The sequence below is a fragment of the Acinonyx jubatus genome, chromosome B3 (assembly GCF_027475565.1).
Source record: "Acinonyx jubatus isolate Ajub_Pintada_27869175 chromosome B3, VMU_Ajub_asm_v1.0, whole genome shotgun sequence".
NCBI lineage: Eukaryota > Metazoa > Chordata > Mammalia > Carnivora > Felidae > Acinonyx > Acinonyx jubatus.
Genome location: NC_069386.1, coordinates 78,911,932 through 78,937,800, shown reverse-complemented (window position 1 = coordinate 78,937,800; position 25,869 = coordinate 78,911,932). Strand labels below are relative to the sequence as shown.

Sequence of the window (25,869 nt, the reverse complement as noted above, 5' to 3'; positions counted from 1 at the left end):
TGTGTCCTTAAACACACTAACTTTGTTCCTTGTCTTAAGGCCTTTGCACTTTTTTAGTCCTTCTGCCTGGAATGCCTGGCCCTGGAATTTTCACTAACCAGCTCCTTGTGGTTCAGGTCTCAACTCAAACATCACCTCATCAAACCACTTACTCCTAACCACTTACAGTAGCTCTCTCTGATGTTCTCTATCACCTCATATCACCCTGTTTTTGTTTTCTTATCACCTAAATGACTGAAGTTATCTTGTTTTCTAATTTGGGTACTTTGTTTATTGTTACTATAATAGAAGCTCCATGAGAATACACAACTTGTCTTATTTACCACAGAATTTCCAAGGCCTAGCACAACACACAGTTACTCCATAAACATGACTGAATAAATCAATTATGTTAGCTAGAATTTTCTTAAACCATAAGTTCTAGACTCTGACCTGGAGTAATTCATATAAATTTGTAGCAGGATAATGTTTGTCAAGTTTTATGAATAGGATAAAACTACGCTTTCCATAGTATAATAATTAGTTACTTTGGGTTACACAACTCCGTTTGGTAATTTTATTGGTTTTACAGCTATGAGAACTGAGGTCACAAAGTAAACTGTAAGAATCAATAAACTTTACTAATGAAAAAATAAACAAACAAAAACTAAAGTCAAAGTAAATCCACAGAAGAGTTTAAATCTTAAAGACCACAGAGGACTATTAACAACTGTTGTAACTTCTTAGAATTTATTTTTACTTGTCCACTTAGTTGCGCTTAGCACCTAGCAACACTGCTTGGCACAAAGCAAGTACTCAAAAAATATTAGTTTAATGGATGAGAAGATCCTTAGTACAAAATTACAGGTTAACAGATATAAACCAGAACTTATATTTTGTTTTGATGCAATAAACTTTTTACATTAGATTCAGTCTTCACCTTGTAAGCAAAGCCTTTTCTCTCCTACTGAAGGATATTCTCAATATAGCTCTCTGTTGTATTTCACCTGATGATATATATTATCTCCACAGGAGACAATGACCTCAGGCAAACAGATCTGTGCAGTCTTTACCCATTTTACAGAGATGCTAAATATGGAAGGGAAAATATCAGGAGAGTCATCTATAAACTGAACAATTATGTTTCTATCCCTGTAGGTACATGAAAATCGCCAGTACCAATATTGAGATGTGGAACAAAAGAAATTACACAGGTTTAAATTCCATGATGCACAATGTCCATTATCTATCTATATTAGTTCCTTCCCATCTCTATGACTTTTTAAATCATTAATAAATAAAAATGTTTAAGTCCCTTTCCCATAAATTCAAGGTGTTATCAATACCTTTGAAAAGCAATAAACATATTTAGTTATTTATTTTACACTGCTTTTTCAAATATATCATATCAGACGGAAAGCAAGGGTCAGTAATAACCATGTCCTAGTGTATGGCCAATTTGTCACTGAAATTCAGCTACATGTCCAGAGAATAAGGGACAGAATACTGAAGGACTGATATGGGGTAATCATGAACAAAGTAATGAGATAAAAGAACTATGATAACAACATATAGAAGATACAAACCATTTATCTCAAAATCACAATACAACAGGAGACAGTAAGAACCCTTAATAATAAAATACTCATCTAAGACTAAAAGTTAATGGATATTTTAGATAGTACTGTAGTAAGAAGGGTGTCTAAATCTCTATTACTGACAGACACAGGTCTACTGTTAACAGAGTAAGTGTAGAGGTAGTACTGAAGCAATATTGAGACAACATAATACAAATATCACAGATGTAACTTTTATATACTAAACGTGTGACCTTGGCAAATCACTAATCTTTCTGGATTCTTAATCTTCCTCATTTGCAAAAAATGAAGGCACTAATGTTGCCTTTGATAATTTTATCTCATATTATTACAGTGAGGCCTCAATGAGATAATGAATATGAAACCATCTTAAAAAGTATAAAACTCTACATAAATAGAACACATAAATATTGGGGAGTAGGTTAAATTTACCTTTATATGTTCTAAAACAGCAGTGGCAACATTTGTATGGAGATCAATAAGTCTTTTTTTTTCAAGGAGTTCTGGCAAAGAACTACAAGTACCAAAAAATTAAAAATTAACCATTCAATTTTCTAAGAAAATGACATAGATCTTAATAAAATACACACCTGGGTGTTTCCTCTGAGGAAACAAGTAGTGATAAAATGACAAATTAAACTGATATCAACCAAAGTTAATCTCTAGGCTTTAACACATAACAATATTCACTACTTTAATACAAGTAAAATACTTCTTAGTTTAAAGTAATCTCCCTCCCAAACATCATTATTCCACCATTTCACTTTCTGACTCCAGAATCTGGAGGTTTAGAGTAAAATCAGATTAATGGAAATATGATTTTACATATACATTTAAAACACATTTCTTCTCTCCTTGATGGTTTCAAGTACCAGAAAGAACAAGCTTAACCTTTAGTTAACATAATAACAGCAGCAATGATAAAATAGTAAGTTGTATTATTTTATCACCAATACTATCTTCCTAGTAAAATTATCCCCATTATACAATTCTAACTAGTGAAAGAAGCAAATGATCTGCTATATAGAAGGAACTTAAATCAGCTTAAAGAGACAATTTAGTTTTTTAAATTTAAAGGTCTATGCCATTACCTACTGTTTCCTATTATTAAAAATATTAGCCAAACTTTTAGCCTTCAAGATAAATCTTATCAACAGACAGACTTAAAGGTCGTATATTGCCTACTTACCTAACAGCTGATGTTAGCTTAGCAGTATTGTCAGAAAGCATACTTATGGCTCCTTCATCTTCCCCCTCTAGTCCCTGAGAAGGAAAAAAAAAAAGATCCCAGAAACATAAAAATCAATATATTCCTCAGATTACGGATAAACACTAAGATCTGAGTCACCCAGAGTGACGATTCTTCTCCTCTAAGGAACAAACACCCATCTCTAATAGTTACATTAGAGTTCTAGGTACCACCAGTCTAATATAAATGGTGGGATGACCACCGAGCAGCACGGAGTATTTTCAGATAAGGAAATAGGCGCAGAAGCTTGGCACTGGTCACACAGTAATAAACAGTATGGCCACATGCTGAGTGTATCACAGTACAGTTAGAGTGTGCAGCGCTGGAACACAGACCTCTAACATGAAGCCACATTATATATTTTTTCAGATTATAAATACAGATTATTCTTTGAAAAAATTTTGCTCTTCTCAGTATTTACATTTCTTTTTTAAGAGATAATTTATGTAAATTGACAATACTTTTTTTGTTATTAAAACAATGAATGGCTCAAATTTTCATAAGGAACAAAAAAGTTAACCTCTTCCTCCCTCCAGATGTCCTTCTACTTTTGTATAATTCTAAGACAGCAAACAGAATCTTACCATAATGCTTTTAAGTCGTTTAACCTCATCTTCCTGTGCTCGGTAAGATTCTAGTTCTTGCTGAACTGATTCTGCAACTTCTGGGAATGGACTGAAACAGTAATGAACAAGATGAACTATGATTATGACATTAAAATATTCCTTTTTGTATGAATTCTGAAATATACACCATGAGGATTTATTTTTATTTTAAATGTACCTATTTGGATTTGAATATTTTTTATATATAACATAGGCAGAAAACACTTGGCATAAATCCAACTATATATCCTTCTAGTATCTATATTATAAATACTATTTCTTTAAAATGCATATAATACTTCTACATTTAAGGACATTTAATTTTTTTCTATGATTTTCATTAGCCATATCATATTTTTCTTCACCTACATGCTGTTAGGAAAAAAAGTAAAATATTTAAGTGACTGAAAAACAAAGAGGAGGAGTCATGGTATACCAAACATCAATTAAATATTACTAACCAAATTAACACAGATTATCAAAGGGTTCATATAACTACAAACATGGCATTTAAAAAATATTACATGCAGGTAATTGTGAAAAAAGGTCTTTTAATTCTGTAAGCTTAATATCTTAGAACACTGTTAGTAAAAACAGAATACAGGCCATAGTTTTGCTGTTCTAATGTGTGATGTCTTCTTCCAGCCAAATGAGGTTTAGCAGTAATATCCGTAGACTTAGGACACAAGTGATCTGCAATCATTGAGCATCTTTGGTTGGAACAGTTTCACGTGGCACTAATCTTGAATAATTCTAAATGAATGTGTGGTTGACCATGAAATAGTCCCTAATGTAAATAATTTTCATCTACAGCTTTAGCAGAGGCCAGAAGCTTTGCTTCCTTCAAAAAAGAAAAGACAATGAATAGCAATAAAAAAAAGCACTTTGCCCTGACACCTGGTAACACTCCATTCACAATCAGCACATTTCACCCAATGGAGACTGAGAGAAATGGCAGAAGTCCCTGAAAGGATTTTGAGGAAAACAGTCCAGTTTTACATGACAACTGTAGGCATAAACCTCAGCTTCAGCAGACTATGCTGGCAGAATATAGCACTGAGCATGTTTAAATGTGCTGGCTGAATTAGATAATCCTGAAATCTCCAGTATCTTCTAGTCTTAGGACTAACAAACAATAACTGCTTACATTTACAGAGTGCTCACTCTATGCCAAACACAATGCTAAAAATCTGTCTCAATTTCTCATCTAATCTAACCACGGTCTTGGTGAGGTACATACTATTAATAATTAAGACCAGGACCTTTGGGATCTGCCAGGACTGGCCTTTATTCTTGTTTTTACCAATGATAACTAGATGACTCTGGGCAAGTTACTTCTTTATATTTTTCACTTTGTCTTCATAACAACCCTCTGAAATAGGGCAATAGATTTGTAGAATTATCATCCCTACATTTTACTGATGAGGAAAATGAAGCTCAGAAAGATTTAAGTTACTTCTTTTATTCTACACAATCTCCCAGTATCTTTGCACATACATTACTATTACTGTATTTCTCTAATATTGTACTACAATCTTTAGAGTGAGAGTTATTCAGGGCTACAATTACTTACAAAGAATTAAATATCTTACTGTTCAACTGACTTCTTAGATTGTTCCTAAATATATAGTCTAAAGAAAATAGTCAAATCTTCCATATTTGAATGAAGACATTTTTTTCTTAAGCTTTTTTCTATTAGAAAATGTGAATCTTTTTTTAAAGTTTATTTAATTATTTTGAGAGAGAGAGTGAGATACAGCGTGGAAATGGCAGAGAGAGGGAGAGAAAGAATCCCAAGCAGGCTCCAAGCTGTCAGCAAAGAGCTGACACGGGGCTCTATCTCACGAACTGTGAGATCATGACCTGAGCAGAAATCAGGAGTCAGATGCTCAACTGACTGAGCCACCCAGTCGCCCCCCCAAAAAGTGTGAATCTTCAAGTTAACTTTAAAATACTCTGCATACTCTATAAATAACATAAATGTAATTTCTTGTTCTTTGACACTATGGAAAAAAATACAGACTATGGAATTCTAAAGAGAAGAAAATCATTTAAAATCAATTATAATAGTATTATGCTAAGTGAAATAAGTCAGTCAGAGAAAGACAGATACCATATGTTTTCACTCATATGTGGATCTTAAGAAACTTAACAGGAGACCATGGGGGAGGTGAAGAGGGAAAAAAAGTTACAAACAGAGAGGGAGGGAGGCAAACCATAAGAGACTCATAAATACACAGAACAAACTGAGGGTTGAGAGGGTTGGGGAAGCGGGGAAAGTGGGTGATGGGCAATGAGGAAGGCACTTGTTGGGATGAGCACTGGGTGTTGTATGGAAGGAAGGCCATTTGACAATAAATTATATTAAAAAATAAAAAATAAAAAATAAAAATAAATAAAATCAATCATATTAGTACCTAAACTGCCACAGCAGAAAGAGGAAAACCGTGACTTTTCTTTGCAGAGAAAATAAAATTCCTTGTTATAAGCAATGTGACTTTCCAGTGTTAAAAAAAAAAAAAGTTATAAATAGATAAAGCACACAAAAAATCCAGCTGATTGAATCAATCCTTTTACTTCTCTTTAAACATAAATGAGGCCAAAAGGAATAGCCATATCACGAACATGGACACATATATAGGTACAGTAATGCTTGAAATACTCAAAATAATAGTAATAATAAATAACATTATACTTCTGTAATTGTTGATGAGCAGCATTCTTTTTCTCAGAGAAAAAGGATATTTTTGGTTTGTTTGTTTAGAATGACTTCCCTAGCCATAAGGACCACTAGATAACTTTTATAACAATTAATGAGGCCATTAAATACCCTAAACTTTAAAGGGACATAGCAACACATGGGATCTATATATCTGCCTACAATAAATCACAAAGCAAATTATTATTTCTAATGTGCTTTAAACAAATCTGATTTTCAGGCTTAGCTACTCTCTCTCCACAGTTATCTAAAACTGTGTTTGTATGAAGGCAGATACGGAACAAAGAGGGAAAATTACACTTCAATGTTTTCCTGTCACAAAAACCTATTTTAATGAAAGACAGAAATGGTCTTGTAGAGGGTCAATGGATAGCAACACAATTTAAAAAAACTACCTATAAAATCTACCAAATCATATAGTATGGTTTTAATGAACAGGCAAGTGGCCCCTAAAAAACAACCAACAAAAAACAACATAGGAATCAGGAAGAAATCAAGCAATAAAGACATCTCTACAGACTATTTAGTTATGGCTACCTCTTGTGTAGATGAACCACTATTATCTTTTTGATTTTTTTAATCAAATTCATTGTCATATGACATCTTCATTTCTTTTTAAGGGGTGAATCTTTCACTTACTGATACTTTTCTTACTTACCTTCCTTTATGTTTCTGCCAAAATTTATCAACTGGAGTTAAATCATAAGACTTCTTGTTTTTTCTCTTTGGTCGAGCACCAGCTGGAGAATTTTCTACTCCTGAAGATTCTTCCAAATTAACTCTGTTTAAATGGAAATCCTAGGAAAAAGTGATCTTTTTTTAAGTAACAATTTAAGAACCATAACATTTCCTACAATGAGGAACATAATCAACAGATTCTTGCTGTCTTTTCTAATATTTCTAATAAGGACAAAATACACATCTGAAATTTAAAGACCTCTTTCTAATGTTTTGTTACACAAAATGTACTTTCAAATGTTTATGTATTTTAATTAAAATAGTAGATGCAAATGATTAAAACTTAAAAAAATATATAAAAATCATGTTAAGGTTGTGTATACTCCTAGAAAAATATTTTTGCATATGGCAGCATAGACATATCCTTTTAATTTTAAAGAGTTAGATTGCATTATGCATATTTTGTACCGTGCTTTTCTCACTTAACAAAGTATTTTATTTTTTTTTAAATAACATATTCTTTTTTTTAAGTTTATTTACTTTGAAAGAGACAGCGTGTGTGAGCACACATGGGGGAAGGGCAGAGAGAGGGGGAGAAAGAGAATCCCAAGCAGGCTTTGTGCTGCCAACATACAGCCCAACATGGGACTCAGTCTCATGAGCTGTGAGTTAATAATCTGAGCCGAAATCAAGTGTCAGATGCTTAACCAACTGAGCCACCCACGCGCCCCAATAATGTATTTTAGAGTTTTTTCTCTACCTCTGTATTTACATCTACCTCATCTTTATCATGGTTGTATAGGAGTCCAACATTTGGACATAATCCATTTATTTAAACAGGCCTCCTAATGCCTGTTTCTAGTAACAAACATAGTCTTAAATATAATTTTTAAACTTTTAGAAAGTATTTTTTCTATCCTTTCCCTTCCTTCTTGCATTAGACCCAGGGAATTCCTTCGTGTAATAACAGTATTTTATGGTTCAACTCTACTCTGAAGAATAGTGAGCCAAAGACAAAATATGGCCATCAGTAAATGAGTAAATGAATGATGAACAAAAAAAGAAATTATGTGGAGAAATTATCTAATATGACTACATTATCATCTTAGTTCTAAGATAGAAAGGTTTTTTTTTTAATATTTATTTTTGAGAGAGAGAGAGAGAGAGCGAGAGAGAGAGCGCACCAGCAGGGGAGGGGCAGAGATATAGAGAGCAAGAGAGATACAGAATCCAAAGCAGGCTCCAGGCTCTGGGCTGTTAGCACAGAGCCCGACATGGGGCTTGAACCTGGGAACTGTGAGATCATGACCTGAGCCCAAGTCAGATGCTTAACCGCTGAACCACCCAGGCACCCCTAGAAGTTTTTAATTAATAATTAAACTTCTAGGTCCTAGCAGATTAAATACTGATTGTAACTTAATCTCCTTTTATTATTTTTCTAAATTTAAATCCAAGTTAGGTAACAGTGTAATAATGATTTTAAGAGTAGAATTTAGTGATTCATCACTTACATACAGCACCCAGTGTTCATCCCAAGTGCGCTCCTTAACGCCCATCACCCATTTGGCCCATCCCCCCACCGAACACCCCTCTAGTAACCTTCAGATTGTTCTCTGTATTTAAGAGTCTCTTATGGTTTGTCTCCCTGTTTTTGTATTATTTTTGCTTCTCTTCCCTTATGTTCATCTGTTTTGCATCTTAAATCCCACGTATAAGTGAAATCATGTTTGTCTCTCTGTGACTGACTTCTTTCACTGAGCATAATACACTCTAGTTCCATCCATGTTGCTGCAAATGGCAAGATTTCATTCTTTTTGACTGCTGAGTAATATTCCATTGTGTGTGTGTATTGTGTATAATTTGGCTATTGTCAATAGTGCTGCTATAAACATCGTGATGCATGTGCCCCTTTGAATTAGCATTTTTGCATCCTTTGGATAAATACCTAGTAGTGCAACTGCCAGGTCATAGGGTAGTTCTATTTTTAATTTTTAGGGGAATCTCCATACTGTTTTCTAGAGTGGCTGCAACAGTTAGCATTCCCACCAGCAGTACGAAAGGGTCCCCCTTTCTCCTCATCTTCACCAACATCTGTTGCTTCCTGAGTTGTTAATTTTAGTCATTCTAATTTAATTTCCTCTTGATAAAAGTAGGTCAACAATATAGAGTCTAGTACATTAGACCATACCCTGCAACTGTGTTTTGAGAAATAACATAATAATGGCAAGAACACTTCCATTGTTTGCATTAACAGCCAGGCAAATAAGAAAAATTTTGGTCTTCAAAATTGGGAAATTAGAACATTCTGTGCTGTACTTAGTCATATTAAAGAAACTGAATATTTATACACAAATACAAGACAACAGAATTAGTTTTAATAGGCAGAGTCAAAACTGTTCCCTCTGATATTCATACTTTCTTGACTTAGAAGACTGGACAATGGTGTCCCCAATCACGGGTTATAAATAAATAACATTGAGAAGTGCTAAAAACATGGGTAAGTCTTCAGCAGTATTGGTTTCCTTTTACAAGTTAAAGTAGACCAGTAGACCCAAACAGAGTTAATGTTAACAAAATTACATTTTGATGAAATAGGTGACACCCATTTATGCAGAGCTAAGATTTATATTCACATTAGAAAACAGCAAAGTAAAATAAAAGTAACTTTTATTTTGTCAAAGAATTGAGACAAATCTAATCAAGGGTCTAGATCATTTTACAGAAAATACTGGGGATAGAGAACCATGTCAAATTGCGTCCCACAAGAATACAATCAACCAAACACAGAAACGTAGGAAATTCTTTAGAAAACGATTCCTATTCCTTCAACCAAAAAACGGCAATAAAAAAGGAATGGAAACAGAGGAATTACTATAAATTGAGAAACTTAAAGATATATCAACCAATGCAATGTACAGATACTGTTTGGATTCCTGTTTGAACAAACCAATTGTAAAGATGCGTCTTTGAAACAATTAGGAAATGCTGAAAACAGAGATAATATGAGATACTACCAAAGAATAATTGTTAATTTTGTTAGGTATGATAAAATTACGGTCCTTCTTTAAAGATAAATGCTGTAGTATGTATGCATAGATCATATAATGCCTGAGATAAGATGCATATTGCCTGGGAAACTGAGTGATGCAAATGGAGGTTCATTATAGCACTCTGTAACTTTGTCTTTTTATATGAAATATTGCCTAAAAAAATCTTAAAATTTTATCCATAACAATGAATACAACCTGCAAATTTTTGCCCCTTGCCACAGTGATTGTGAAAGTACGTGTTGAGATGGGGCCTCATCACCCTTAATTTGGGAGTGATTATGAAAAATAAGAGTTTCTCCTTGCCCATCCACATTGGACAAGAAACAAAGAATAGTGTGAATATAGATATGTTATTTTAATACACGGAGGTTCAAGGGTTCTTTTATATTGAACAGCACTACCCAACATATCCTAATTCAGATGCCAAGGTATTCTGTACAGATTCAGCAATGTCAGTGACACTCTGATAAGCTAGTTCATTATTATTAAAGCAAAATTCCTTATTACTCTAGGAATCATGGGCTAAAAAAGCCCCTACAGATACACTGCTGACTATATGCAGACATTTCCAATTTATTCATTCTCTAAACTAGCAAAGAACTTGAGACGTAATGATTTAGAAACAGGATGTCCAATACAGTTGATACTGGTCATATGTGGCCACTGATTATCTGGAAAGTAACTAGTCAGAATTGAGATGTGATGTAAGTACAACATACACCAAATTTTTAAGACTTAATATATAAAGAGAATATAAAATAATTGGTTTTAAATTGATGTGTTAAAATGCCAATAATTTGATTTATAGAGTTATATAAAATATATTAAAATAAATTTCATCTGTTCCTTTTAATGTTTTTAATGTGGCTATGGGAAAATCTAAAATTACATCTGTAGTTCACACTTTATTTCTTTGAGAAAGCACTGTTTTAGAAACCCTGAACTTTGGTCAATGATAAAAGAAGGAAGAGAAAAGAAAAATATGTGATGACATTAAGAAAAAAGGAAGGAAAAATCTAAGTTGGAATACTTCTAAGAATCATTTAATTTAAAAAGAAAATCTCTATACAATGCTGCATCATAAACATAGATAAAAATCTCAAAATCCTACATACTAAGCAAGTGGGATATAAGGGGGAAAAAATGGTAGCAACCTAATGCTAGATTAGTATATGGCAAGTAACATATACTCTTCTTTCCCTTAAACATTTTTTAAGTTTATTTATTTATTTTGAGAGAGAAGAGAGAGCATGGGAGGGGCAGAGAGGGAGGGCTAGAGAAAGAATCCTAAGCAGGCTCCACACTGATGGCACGGAGCTCAATGTGGGACCTGAATTCACCAACTGTGAGATCATAACCTGAGCTGAAATCAAGACTTAGATGTTTGGGGTGCATCTGGGTGACTCAGTCAGTTAAGCATCTAACTCTTGGTTTTGGCTCAGGTCATGATCTCATTGTTTGTGAGATCAAGCCCCATGTTGAGTTCTGCACTGACAGCATGGAGGCTGCTTGGGATTCTCTCTCTCCCTCTGTCTCTGCCCCTCCCCTGCTAGCACATGCGCTTTCTCTCTTTCAAAATAAATAAATAAAGTCAGAGTACTAAAAAAAGAATGAGACGCTTAACCAACTAAGCCACCCAGGAGCCCCTCCCTTAAATAACATTTTAATTCAAGCTCAGAAATAGCAATGAATATGGAAATACAATGAAACAATACCATTTTAAAAAATGAATGAAGTCAAGGTTGTTTTCTTGGCTTTTATATAGTCTACACACTTTTATTAGAAGCTTCCTATGAACAGCTTAGATTAAGGGAGTATAAGTTTACATCATACTTGACTTTTAGGCAAATGCCTCAAACTAGTCCAATACAGTGTTGTCCAAGGGGTTTTGTGTTAATAAAGACTACAGGATCAACAGAGCATCAATCTTCAAAGCATAAAACTTTGAACTACACTTAGGATCCAATATACTGTAATCACACATCTTTAAAAAACAGGGGTGCTTTGAATAGAGGGGGCCAACATGGCAAAGTAGGGGGATCCATATGTCCTGTGTCTCTTAAATAAACAAGTGTAGAAGCCAAAGGACCTTAAACACCAGAGCCTGGGAGGAAAAGAGACTGAATCTACTAGGAAGAAAATGGGAAAGCTGGAAAAAAGATAGGTGGGTAATTGCGAACTGGGGGAGATAAAAAAGGCCGTGTGGACACGGAGGGGAGGAACCCTCTTCTGTGGAAAGACAAAGGGAAGAGAAAGAGTGGCTCGGGAAGTGCAGGACCAGAGCTGGACAGGAGAAAGACCTTGCACTGAGACTGAGAGGGATCTGATCTCTAACTGCAGGGCTTTCTTCGGACTGGGGCTGGCTCCCTGTTTGTGCACCTGGGGAGGAGGGGAGCCAGGCCTAGGTGCGGTTGTAGGTCAGAAACTCAGTCCACAGCTGGCGAAAGTGGTTCCCTCCCTGGAAGGCTGCATGATAGCACAGAACCTGCCTGCGTCCACTATCCCCAGGCGGGGTGGCTGGGCCGAGGGTGCAGACTGCAGGAGAATAAGGTGGCCGTTTCCCTGAAGTGCTGTGGGAAAAGACAAAGCCTGCCTGCGTCCGCCACCCCGGGGCTCACAGTGAGGGCAGCGGCTCTCAATCCTCAATAGGAGAAGTCGGTCCTCCCTGTAGTGTGGCAGCACAGACAAAGCCAGCCGGACCACGTAACGCTACATTGAGAGGCGCTTCCCCAGCGCCAGAGCTCATGGAGCAGGACTCTGAATCCTAGCCAAGCGCAGGGTCATGGGAGTTGGTGGAGCAAGAAGGACCGCCCCCGTCTGCACCCGCAGCACAGTGCGGATGACTCCAACGGAGTCCACCAGGTCTGGCTCTGTGGAGAAGACACTGGGAGATCACCATTCCCACCCACCACTACTCCAAGGCAGGGCCTCAGGGATCACTCCCTTGGCCCATAATGGAGGTGGGTCCAGAAAACGCCAAACCATGCCCCCTCGTACTGGGTAACTGCACATCCACCAGAGTGGCACAGACCCTGTGGACAGCTACTACCTACAAGCACTGCAGTATTGACCCAGATTAACTCTAGGTCAATTCTGGATATATAAATCTATTCTTCACCCTCCACCCCCCATTCCTCCTCCTTATCTCTTCCCTCCCCTAGGCTGGCTACTCTGGTTATTGGTCTGTCTCAACAGGCATATTTAATCCACTGTCTTGATACATGTTCTACACCTCCTTCTTTACACTCCTCTCTCTCTCTCTCTCTCTCTCTGGAATAATCAAGTCATATAGTTTCTCTGGGTAATTTGATTTTCATTTCGTTTTCCCCACCTCCTTCTTTATTTTCCTTTCTCTCTCTGGATTAAGCCTTTTAGTCTCTTTGCCTAATCAATGTTTATTTTTTCTCCCCGCCCCCCACCACCCCCCCTTCCCCCCACTTCTGTCATTTCTTTCTTTGTATATGCTCTTCCGTCAGCACCGCCTCCACCCTCTTCTTTACTTGTAGTTGGTGTTTTTGGGTTTTTTGGTTTTAGTCTTTAGGTTTTTGTTTATTTGTGTAATTTGTGTGTTTGTGTGTTTTTGTCTCCTGTTTGTCTACCTGTTTTCCTTTACAGGGCTACTCCAAGGAACAAATCAAAGCACACCTCGTGGAGGGTACAAAATATTACTACGAGTAGGGTAATAAAATAACCAAAGTCACAAACACAGAGAGCAAGTAACAATCCCCCAAAAAACACGTCCTGAAGGGCCAGGCCCTGGACAGCATATGACCCTCCTTTAATACAGTGGTGCTCACAGGTGCAGAGCACACAAGTTTTTAAAACATGTAAGAGACAGAAAACTAGCCAAAATGACGAAACGGAAGAATTTTCCTCAAAAGAAACTCCAGGAAGTAGTGACAGCTAATGAATTGATCAAAACCGATTTAAGCAATATAACAGAACAAGGATTTAGAATAATAGTCATAAATTGCTGGGCTTGAAAAAAGCATAGAGGACAGCAGAGAATCTATTGCTACAGAGATCAAGGGACTAAAAAATAGTCATGATGAATTAAAAAATGCTATGAGGTGCAAAATAAAATGGAGGCAGCCATAGCAGGTAGACCCGTAAGAGTAGCCATAGACCTATCTACTGAAACTTGGCAGGCCAGAAAGGAATGGCAGGAAATCTTCAATGTGATGAACAGAAAAAATATGCAGCTGAGAATCCTTTATCCAGCAAGTCTGTCATTTAGAATAGAAGGAGAGATAAAGGTCTTCCCAAACAAACAAAAACTGAAGGAATTCATCACCACTAAATCAGCCCTATAAGAGATGCTAAGGGGGACTTTGTGAGTGAAATGCTGCAAGGACCACAAAGTACCAGAGACACTACTACAAGTATAAAAGCTTACAGATATCCCAATGATTCTAAAACCTATCTTTGTAAATGGACTAAATGCTCCAACCAAAAGATACAGGGTATCAGAATGGATAAAAAAACAAGACCCATCTATTTGCTGTCTACAAGAGACTCATTTTAGACCTGAGGACACCTTCAGATTGAAAGTGAGGGGATGGAGAACTATCTACCAGGCTACTGGAAGTCCAATGAAAGCTGGAGTAGCCATACTTATATCAGACAAACTAGACTTTAAATTAAAGGCTGTAACAAGAGATGAAGAAGGGTATTATATAATAATTACAGGGTCTCTCCATCAGGAAGAGCTAACAATTATAAATGTCTATGCACCAAATATGGAAGCCACCAAATGCATAAAACAATCACAAACATAAGCAACCTTACTGATAAGAATGTGGTAATTGCAGGGGACTTTAATACTCCACTTACAACAATGCATAGATCATCTAGACACAGGATCAATAAAGAAACAAGAGCCCTGAATGATATATTGGATCAGATGGACTTGACAGATATATTAGAACACTGCATCCCAAAGCAACAGAATATACTTTCTTCTCGAGTGCACATGGAACATTCTCCAAGATAGATCACATACTGGGTCACAAAACAGCCCTTCATAAGTATAAAAGAATTGAGATCATACCATGCACACTTTCAGACCACAATGCTATGAAACTTGAAATCAACCACAGGAAAAAGTCTGGAAAACCTCCAAAAAAGCATGGAGGTTAAAGAACACCCTACTAAAGAATGAATGGGTCAACCAGGCAATTAGAGAGGAAATCAAAAAATACATGGAAACAAATGAAAATGAAAATACAACAATTCAAACGCTTTGGGATGCAGCGAAGGCAGTCCTGAGAGGAAAATACATTGTAGCCCAAACCTATCTCAAGAAACAATAAAAATACCAAATACAAAATCTAATAGCACACCTAAAGGAAACAGAAGCAGAACAGCAAAGACACTCCAAACCCAGCAGAAGAGAAATAAAGATCAGAGTAGAAATAAATAATATAGAATCTAAAAAAATAGTACAGCAGATCAATGAAACCAAGAGTTAATTTTGAAAAAATAAATAAAATGGATAAACCTCTAGCCAGGCTTCTCAAAAAAGAAAAGGGAGAGGACCCAAATAGATAAAATCATGAATAAAAATGGAATTATTGCAACCAATACCTCAGAAATACAAGCAATTATCAGGGAATACTATAAAAACTTATATGCCAACAAACTGGACAACCTGGAAGAAGCACCCACACACTTCCAAAACTCAAACAGGGAGAAATAGAAAACTTGAACAGACCCATAACCAGCGAAGAAATTCAATCAGTTATCAAAAATCTCCCAACAAATAAGAGTCTAGGACCAGATGGCTTCCCTGGGGAATTCTACCAGACATTTAAAGCAGAGCTAAAACCTTTCCTTCTTAAGCTGTTCCAAAAAATAGAAAGGGAAGGAAAACTTCCAGACTCATTCTATGAAGCCAGCATTACTTTGATTCCCAACCCAGACAGAGACCCAGCAAAAAAAGGGAACTACAGGCCAATATCCATGGTGAATATGGATGCAAAAATTCTCAACAAGATACTAACAAATCTAATTCAACAGCATATAAAAAGAATTAATCACCATGATCAAGTGGGATTCATTCCTGGGCTGCAGGGCTGGTTCAATATTCGCAAATCAATCAATGTGATACATCACATTAATAAAAGAAAAGATAAGAACCATATAATCCTGTCAACTGATGCAGAAAAGCATTTGACAAAATTCAGCATCCTTTCTTAATAAAAACCCTCGAGAGAGAGTTGAACTGTTTGGTCCCTCTCTGCCCACCATATGAAAACTTACATGGAGAAGGTCACAGATATGGCGGCTGTTAGGATGGGAAAACTGACAACCATACCTGCAGGTCTGATATGTGCATCTGTAAGTGTACATGCAGCCAAAGAAGAAGAACTGAAAAAGCAGCTAGTAAAACCAGAGCAGCTCCCCATATATACCACACCACCTCTGCAGTCTAAATATGTCAAAGAGCAGCCTGGTCATTTACAAATAGGCTTTGCATCCATCTGCAAAACAACTGGTCATTACATTGGCTGGTGCAAGGGTATTTATGTCTTTGTGAAAAATGGGATAATGGATACAGTACAATTTGTAAAAGATGCTTATGTCTATCTGAAGAATCCACCTAGAGATTTTCTTCCAAAAACTGGAGTGATTACAGTTTCAGGATTAGCAGGCTTGTTTTCAGGAAGTAAAGGTTCTAGGTTTAAGAAAATTGCTTATCCTCTGGGACTGGCCACTGTAGCAACTGTTTGCTACCCAGTTCAGTCAGTAATAACTGCCAAGGTAACTGGGAAAAAGGCATATACTACAAACCAGCAAATTTATGAAGCAGTTAAATCATTGTGGACAAAAACAACAAAAAAGAATCACTCCCTAAACCTAAAGAAAAAACTAAGAAATCTCTGGTGAAATAGAAGTATCCGCAAAAACTCACAACCTGAATCTTTGAGTGCTTTTGCCAACAGAACTCACCTTTGAAACAAAGACAAAATCAGAATCTACCTCAGGTGCTACACAGTTTATGCCTGACCCCAAGCTCATGGATCATGGGCAGTCCCATCCAGAAGACATAGATATGTACAGTCCTAGAAGCTGAAATAGTTTGCATAGAGAACTACATGTGTGAAGTTGAAAATAATGATGAAAAAATCATGTAAAGGGTAACTGATACATAGAATATAACCTAAACCAAGTTTTTCCCTTACATCTTCTAATGTAATGTACAGTTTGACTAATCACATAAGTGATTAAAACACAAACTGAATTCAATTCAAACAATATTAAATGACTGACGAAGAGGCAGAATTGGAAGTACTGGGATGCATTTAATGATTTTTAGCGGTGTTTATAAAAAAACCAAAAATAGACTAAATATATAAACACCGATGAGACTAAAATCTGAGCAAATATGTATGTGGGCACAAAAATATTTATACAGATACACATACATATTTGCTTTACCTTTTTGAAACTAATGTCAGATAAATTAGAATGTTGGGTAGAAGGATGTGTTCCCCACTTTTTCATTTCCCAGAGCTGAAATAAAAGATCCATATTTTGTGACAAAAAAAAAAAATAAAAACCTTCAAGAAAGTTGGGATAGAAAGAACATACTTAAACACCATAAATCCATTTATGAAAAGCCCACAGCTAATATCATCCTCAATGGGAAAAACCTGAGAGCTTTCCCCGAGATCAGGAACACGACAGGGATGTCCACTCTCACCGCTGTTGTTTAACACAGTATTGGAAGTTCTAGCATCAGTAATCAGACAACAAAAGGAAATCAAAAGCATCAAAATTGGCAAAGATGAAGTCAAGCTTTCGCTATTTGCAGATGACATGATACTATACATGGAAAACCCGACAGACCACCAAAAATCTGCTAGAACTGATACATGAATTCAGCAAAATTGCAGGATACAAAATTAATGTACAGAAATCAGTTGCATTCTTATACGCTAACAATGAAGCAAAAGAAAGACAAATAAAGAAACTGATCCCATTCACAATTGCATCAAGAAGCATAAAACACCTAGGAATAAACCTAACCAAAAGATGTAAAAGATCTGTAGGCTGAAAACTATAGAAAGCTTATGAAGGAAAATGAAGAAGATACAAAGAAATGAAAAAACATTCCGTGCTCATGGATTGGAAGAATAAATATTGTCAAAATCTCAGTACTACCCAAAGCAATCTACACATTCAATGCAGTCCCAATCAAAATTGCACCAGCATTCTTCTTGAAGCTAGAACAAGCAATCCTAAAATTTGTATGGAACCACAGAAGACTCAGAATAGCCAAAGTAATAATTGAAGAAGACCGAAGTGGGAGGCATCACAATCCCAGACTTTAGCCTCTACTACAAAGCTGTAATCATCAAGACAGCATGGTATTGGCACAGAAACAGACACATAGACCAATGGAATAGAGACTCCAGAATTGGACCCACAAATGTAGGGCCGACTAACCTTTGACAAAGCAGGAAAGAGTATCCAATGGAAAAAAGACAGTCACTTTAACAAATGGTGCTGGCAGAATGGACAGCAACATGCAGAAGAATGAAACTAGACCACTTTCTTACACCATTCACAAAAATAAACTCAAAATGGATGAAGGAGCTGAATGTGACACAGGAAAGCATCAAAACCTAGAGAAGAAAGCAGGAAAATACCTCTCTGACCTCAGCCGCAGCAATTTCTTACTTGACACATCTCCAAAGGCAAGGGAATTAGAAGCAAAAATGAACTTTTGGGACCTCATCAAGATAAAAAGCTTCTGCACTGTAAAGGAAACAATCAACAGAACTAAAGGCAACCAACGGAATGGGAAAAGATATTTGCAAATGACATATTGGACAAAGGGCTAGTATCCAAAATCTATAAAGAACTCACCAAACTCCATACCTGAAAAACAAATAATCCAGTGAAGAAATGGGCAGAAGACATGAATAGACACTTTTCTAAAGAAGGCACTCAGATGGCCAACAGGCACATGAAAAGATGTTCAACGTCACTCCTCATCAGGGAAATACAAATCAAAACCACACTGAGATATCACCTCATGCCAGTCAGAGTGTCTAAAATGAACAAATCAGGAGACTATAGATGCTGGCGAGGATGTCAAGAAATGGGAACCCTCTTGCACTGCTGGTGGGAATGCACACTGGTGCAGCAGCTCTGGAAAACAGTGTGGAGGTTCCTCAAAAAATTAAAAATAGATCTACCCGATGACCCAGCAATAGCAATGCTAGGAATTTACCCAAGGGATACAGGAGTGCTGATGCATAGGGGCCCTTGTACCCCAAAGTTTATAGCAGCACTTTCAACAAGAGCCAAATTATGGAAAGAGCCTAAATGTCCATCAACTGACAAATATAAAGAAGATGTGGTATATATATACAATGGAATACTACTTGGCAATGAGAAAGAATGAAATATGGCCTTTTGTAGCAACATGGATAGAACTGGAGAGTGTTATGCAAAGTGAAATAAGTCATACAGAGAAAGATAGATATCATATGTTTTCACTCTTATATGGATCCTGAGAAACTTAACAGAAGACCATGGCGGAGGGGAAAGGAAAAAAAAAAGTTACAGAAAGGGAAGGAGGCAAACCATAAGAGACTCTTAAAAACTGAGAATCAAATGAGGGTTGATGGGGGGTGGGAGGGAGGGGAAAGTGGGTGATGGGCATTAAGGAGGGCACCTGTTGGGATGAGCACTGGGTGTTGTGTGGAAACCAGTTTGACAATAAATTTCAATTAAAAAAATAAAAAATAAAAAAAAGTAAAAAATAATAAAAAAATAAAAATAAAAAAGGAGTGCTTCTAAAATGCTTTTCTAATAATCTTTTAAAAGTACTTATTTAGAAACCACTTCCTTTCTTCAATTGGAAAAAAAACCCTTTACATATTAGTATAAATTGTGGTTTAATGTTTCAAATAATAAAAGTCAGTAGCAGAGGGCCAAAGACACAAAAAGGGTACCTGAGATGAAAAAACAAAGCCCAAGTAAAGAACAAGATACTAAGATGAAATAATGCCCATCCCCCTTTGCCCAATGGTAACTATTCATTGCAGATGAATAATCAAATCTACCCTTCCCACAACCAGGGTATAATAAAAAGGAATCATGACTAATTGTTAATCGTGCTTCTTATATCCCAGTAAAAGGAAAGGGGAACTGTAAGGTTTTCACTAGAAGAGTCTATTTCCCATGGTAAATGACCACACTCTCTCTGGCACACAGGGAAGCTGTGTGAATTTTTCAGTTGTTTCCAAGGTCTAGATATATAAATACTATCAGTGTTCCAGATTTTCAGGCAAAGATATTTAATATAAAAAGCAAGCTCCAATTTTAGATTACCGTTCCTATCTAGAACTTTTACTCCATCTTGTGGAGGTAAAGGGAATAATTATTAAGAATGTTAAAAATTTCAAGGAAACCTCAAAAGCAGCAGTTTTAACTAAAAAAAAATGACATAATTTATGATATCACAGTTATAGTTTTTTCATATTTAGAAACTGCATTAAAATTAATGAACAGGAACTACCATATATGATCCAGTAGTTGGACAAATGGGTACTTAACCAAAGAATATGAAAACACTAATTCGAAAGGATATATGCAATGCTATGTTTACTGCAGCATTATTTACAATAGTCAAATTATGGAAAGAACCTGCTGGCCGCCAAAAGATGAACAGATAAAGAAGATATGGTATATACACACAATGGAGCATTATACAAACATAAAAAAACAATGAAATCTTGCATCTCCAACAATATGGATGGATCTAGGGAGCATAGTGCTAAGTGAAATATGTCAGAGAAAGAATGCATTCAAACACATATGATTTCATATGATTTCACTCATCTGTCGAATTTAAGAAACAAAACAAATGAACTAAGGAAATAAAAGAGACAAACCAAAGAAGAGACTCTGGACTATAGCAAACAAAGAGACGATAACCAGAACAGACGTAGGTGAGGGGGGATGGGTTAAATAAGTAAAGGGGATTAAGGGTACACTTCTCTTAACAAGCAGTGAGTTATATACAGAATTGCTGAATCACTAGATTATACACCTGAAACCCTAACACTGTATGTTAACTGTACTGGAATTAAATTTTTTTTTAATTAAAAAAAATCTTAAATTAAAAAATAAAATTAATGAACAGGATTAAGTCAGTGTAACTTGTGTAGTTTATCTTAACCAATCTCTTTAAGGAAACTATTTTCGTAAGACCTAAATGTTCTGATAATAATGCTGAGAAAAGACTGTTTAAAGGTAATATGGAATCTGAGAACCTAGCCTAAGAAAGTTAACTAGAGATGTGTTCTATTATTTGTAACAAAAACTAAAACCAACAATAACCCAAATGTCCACAGGAATCCATTACTCCAACCTCCATGCAATCAGGGGGTAACATCTGCTTTGTTTACCACATATCCCAGTGACTAGCATGGAACAGGCACTTACAAATATTTTTTTGAGGGACACCTGGGTCGCGTGGTCGATTGAGCATCTGACTTTGGCTCAGCTCATGATCTCACCGTTCATAAGTTCAAGTCCCACATCAGGCTTTTTGCTGCGAGCAGAGAGCCCACTTCAGATCCTCTGTCCCCTCTCTCTGCCCCTCCTCTGCTCAGGCTCATGTTCTCTCTCAAAAATAAACATTTTAAAAAATATTTTTTTGAACTGAATTTTTATGGACCCAAGATTGCCAACTTTTAATTGTGTGAATTGAAGATGAGAGCAAAACCAACCAACCAAACAAACAAACCCTCTACCATCTATTTTTAGCACCTTGTATTTTTAAAAGGATTATTTTAACTCCAAAGAACAGGAAATAAATATTACTGCATTATATATCTCACAAAAATACAAGGGTAATAAAAGGTAATGCACACACAAAAAAATTAATATTCACAGCCCTTTCTATTCTCATTTCACTCTACAACACTGAAAACCTCAAAGACCAGTATAAGCCTTATCTGGCTTGAGGAAAGCTCTGCTCTAAGTTATGTTTCCCAACTTTCTCTTCCAACAAAGGGGAATAAAAGCATATTTCTTCACAGTGCAATTACTTGTACATATACCTTAACTCCTGTGCTCAAAGCATCAAGTACTTTCATTAGAAAAAAATAGCAGTATCTTAATGCTCTATACAGCCTCCACATACAACCAGCAGGAATGAAGAGATGACTCCTAACCTATACCACCCTTAGCTCCCACCCAAAAGCCAGAACCCACCAACCAAATCTAAGATAATCAAAACTATCTCATCACACTCATCTCTGTATGGCTCCCTATACTACCTCCCTCAGATCCCATCTCTCACTTTTAACCAATTCCTGAAACCATTCTCTCATACCCTCTGGAACTCCTACTCATTCAACAGCCAAATCTCCTTTTCTGAACATCTACTTGAAACTTCCACTGTACTTTCTTGCTCTAACTGAACTCCAACTGGTTGGACCCAGGACTGAGACAGTGGTCTTCCTTTCTACTCCCAGATTCTTCCTGCTATTAGTCTATAACAGCAGTTCTCACTCAGAGGCAGTTTTGCACCTCTTCATAGTCTGGGTATGGCACTGTGTGTAGACATTTTGGTTGTCACAACTGAGAAAGTGCTACTGACATCTAGACGGTAAAGGCCAAGGATGCTGCTCAACATCCCACAATGCACAGGGCAGCCCTCCACAACAAAAAATTATTGGGTCCAAAATGTCAATGCCAAGGTTGAAAAATCCTGGTCTATACTCATCCTGACCATTAATGCCACCTACAGAGGCATTTTTCTCATTAAAAAAATTTTAATTTATAATTTTATAAATTTTAATGTATAATATTTAATATAATTTTAAAAAATTGTAATTTTTCTCATTTAAAAATTGTTTTTTACCTCACCCTTGCAGCAATCACCACTTTTCTCAATTCTCCTAAACAGAAAAAACTCTTTCAGTTTGTCTCTATTCATCCTGTCTCTTCTTTCAATCTCTCTTAAACCTACTTCAGTGTTCTGCCCCTACACTATGGAAGCTGCTTTTACCATAGTTAGTAATAACCTTGATGTTGCCACACACATTGGTGACTTCTTAGTCCTGAGCATTTGTCTAAGTTGATTCCTGCCTCCTCTCTGAAAACAGTGAATTCACTGCCTTCCAAAACACCACAAATCTAGTTCTCATCTCTCACTTCTGGTTGGTTCTTGCTACATTATACTGTTAGTTCCTATTCTTCACCTTGACCTCTAAATGTTGAAAAATGCCTCAGAGTTCAGTTCTTGGATTCTTCTATCTATATTCATCCCCTTAGTTATCTCCTTTTATCTCTTGGCTTTAAATCTATATATGAACTATTCCAAAATTTATTTCTCTAGACCAGATATTCTTCTTGAACTCCACACTCGTACATTTATTTGATATCTACGCTTGAATACTTTAACAGGCATCTCACATTTAACATGTCTAAAACTGAACATCTGATCTTCGCCCCCAAAATTTCTCCTGCCATGTCTCTCCTATCTCAATAAATAACATCTATCCATTTGCAAAAGCAATACTCTGGACTTATCTTTGACTTCTCTCTTTCTCTCAGATCCCACATCCAATTCATCAGCAAATCCTATGCTCTACATTCCAAAGATTGTCATAACCCTTACCATTTCCTTCCTGTTGTAGGCCATCATTATCTCTTGCTAAGATAACTGCAATAGCTTCCTACTGGTCTCTTGACTCTTCGTATGCCCCCCAAAGAAAGTGTTTTCAACACAGCAGCTAGAGTGATACTCTTAAAATGTGTATCAGATGTCACCCTTTACTCAAAACTGCATGTGGCTCCCCATTTCCCTCAAATTGAAAGTCAATATCTCTACAATAGTCTATAATGTCCTATGCTACATGGTTTCCCATATCCTATTTAACTTCATCTCTTGCTATTTTCCCCCTGCCTTACTTTGCTCTGGTCATCTTGGCTACCTTGTTATCTTTTAAACATGCTAGGCATCATTCTGCCCAGAATGCTATTCTCCCATATAGATATTAATTCACTACCTTACCTCCTTTAGATCTTTCCCCAAATATTTTGTCAGAGAGTAGGCCCTCCAGTAGTTGTTGAATTCTTCTTCAGCCTCTTACATGACCTCCTAAAACTAGCTTCCATGTTCCTTTGCTCAGGGTTTAATTCATTAGTCCCTTTGATTCTTCTTGCCCTCTGTACTGAATCAGAGTTGCCTACTATTACATCAACACTCATCCTAGAGTCTAAAACAACACAAGACCCCAGGAGGGGCACCTGGGTTGCTCAGTTGGTTAAGTGTCTGACTCTTGATCTCAGCTCAGGTCATGATCTCATGGTCCTAGAGATCAAGCTCTGGATCAGGGCTCTACACTGATAGTGCAGAGCCTGCTTGGGATTCCCTCTCCTTCTCTCCCTCAAAATAAATAAAAACTTTATTTAAATAAACCTTATAGCTAGAATATGGGTTTTAAAGAAACAAACCAAACAAAAAACCATCTATTGTCATGTTTTTCATTTCTTTTCTATATGACACTTCAGGAACTCTTTGCAATAACGATATTATTATATACTATAATCCCTAGAGGCCGGGGCCAGAAATTAGTAAATTAGAGTGCTAGTCTTTGCAGAGCAAATGATTTAGGTTCAAATTCTTTAACTTTGGGTCTAAATTTTTCTATCAAATGGGGACTATTCTGGCTTTATTACATTATGCCTTGTACAGAAATTATTTGTGTACATATTTTCTGCCCAGTGCCTTTGAAGGCTGGGGCTCTTTTATTTATCTGTGTATATCACATGCCATACACACTATTTAATACATGAATATACGTATGCATATAAATACAGACTTTTGTTTCAAACATGATTTTAAATATATGGAATTACTTCAGAAAACATGTGGTGTAATATAAAAATTACTATTTCTTTTTACCATAAAATGAGGCTACCTGATTCCCAGGAAAAAGGGAGAAATTATGGCTTTCCTCCCTAGAGAGAAACATTTATTTATTTACTTTCTCAGTATGGGAAAAACAAATGAAAAAACTTGTATGAAAACTTTTTTAAAAGTCACTCATTTTCTCCATTCCTTTTCTTTCCATCACTGGCAACAATACAAATGATTAATCTTACACTTTAAAGATCATAAATTCAACGCTTCACTATTCTCCATCATCCACATCTAGTGATACCAAATCCCATCACTTTTTCTTTCATATTTCTCACCTCCATCCTTCTCATCTGTGTTTTGGTAGCCATGACGTTAATTTTAAATTAAAAGGACCAATGGATGTTACTACATTTTACTAAAAAGTAGTATATTTAGCCTCTTACCAGTACATCATGCACCAAGGCTTGATATGTCCAAGTATGGTGTAAAGGAGTTGCCAAATCTATGTTTCTGTCAACAAGGACTAATAAAGGCCTTTGGAAGCTGTAAATATATTTAAAAAATTATATAACTCCTGGTAACAGTATATACATCTCCATTTTTCTAATACCTTTCAGTATATACCATTCTGATATGAACAATAAGTATGCTAATACTAACATTCCATAATAGTTTGCTCTATGCTTTGGACTACTTACAGCCTGTGTATAATGCTAGATTATTAAGTCTCAGGGAATTGTCTTAAAGGATAAAATCTATACAAGTTCTTTTACAGAATAATTGTATAGTTATCAAAGTAAGAATAAGTTGCTTCTATTCAGATTTCTATTTCACATTTCTGGAAAAAAGGAAAGCTATTGTCAGTTTCTGGGAAAATTAGAAGACAGAGTAGGATCTTAGAAATGTACACTAATGTTTGACAGTTTCAAATAACAAATTACAACTTTTTTTCTGTAAACACAAATTCAAAACAGCAGACTCTAGAGTTTACCAATCCCTATCCCATTATAAGATATAAAACTAAAAGCATTAAGCCACAACGGTACCTAATTATATTATTATTCACCTACCAGACACTTCATATATTATTGATGT

The 25,869-nt window shown here is 36.1% G+C and overlaps 1 protein-coding gene and 1 pseudogene across 1 annotated transcript in view; one reads left to right on the top strand and one right to left on the bottom strand.

Annotated features, from left to right (window-relative positions):
- The window catches only part of SCFD1 (sec1 family domain containing 1), a 116,041-nt gene that overhangs the window by 65,438 nt on the left and 24,734 nt on the right, over window positions 1-25,869 (bottom strand). The window contains exons 10-14 of the mRNA XM_015073767.3: window positions 25,218-25,317; window positions 6,809-6,948; window positions 3,411-3,501; window positions 2,767-2,840; window positions 2,010-2,091 (exon numbers count right to left, since the gene is read on the bottom strand). Of these exons, the coding sequence (XP_014929253.2) occupies window positions 2,010-2,091; window positions 2,767-2,840; window positions 3,411-3,501; window positions 6,809-6,948; window positions 25,218-25,317 (487 nt within the window). The remainder of the gene's footprint in view (window positions 1-2,009; window positions 2,092-2,766; window positions 2,841-3,410; window positions 3,502-6,808; window positions 6,949-25,217; window positions 25,318-25,869) is intronic.
- Window positions 16,105-17,179, top strand: LOC106976352 (MICOS complex subunit MIC27-like; annotated as a pseudogene).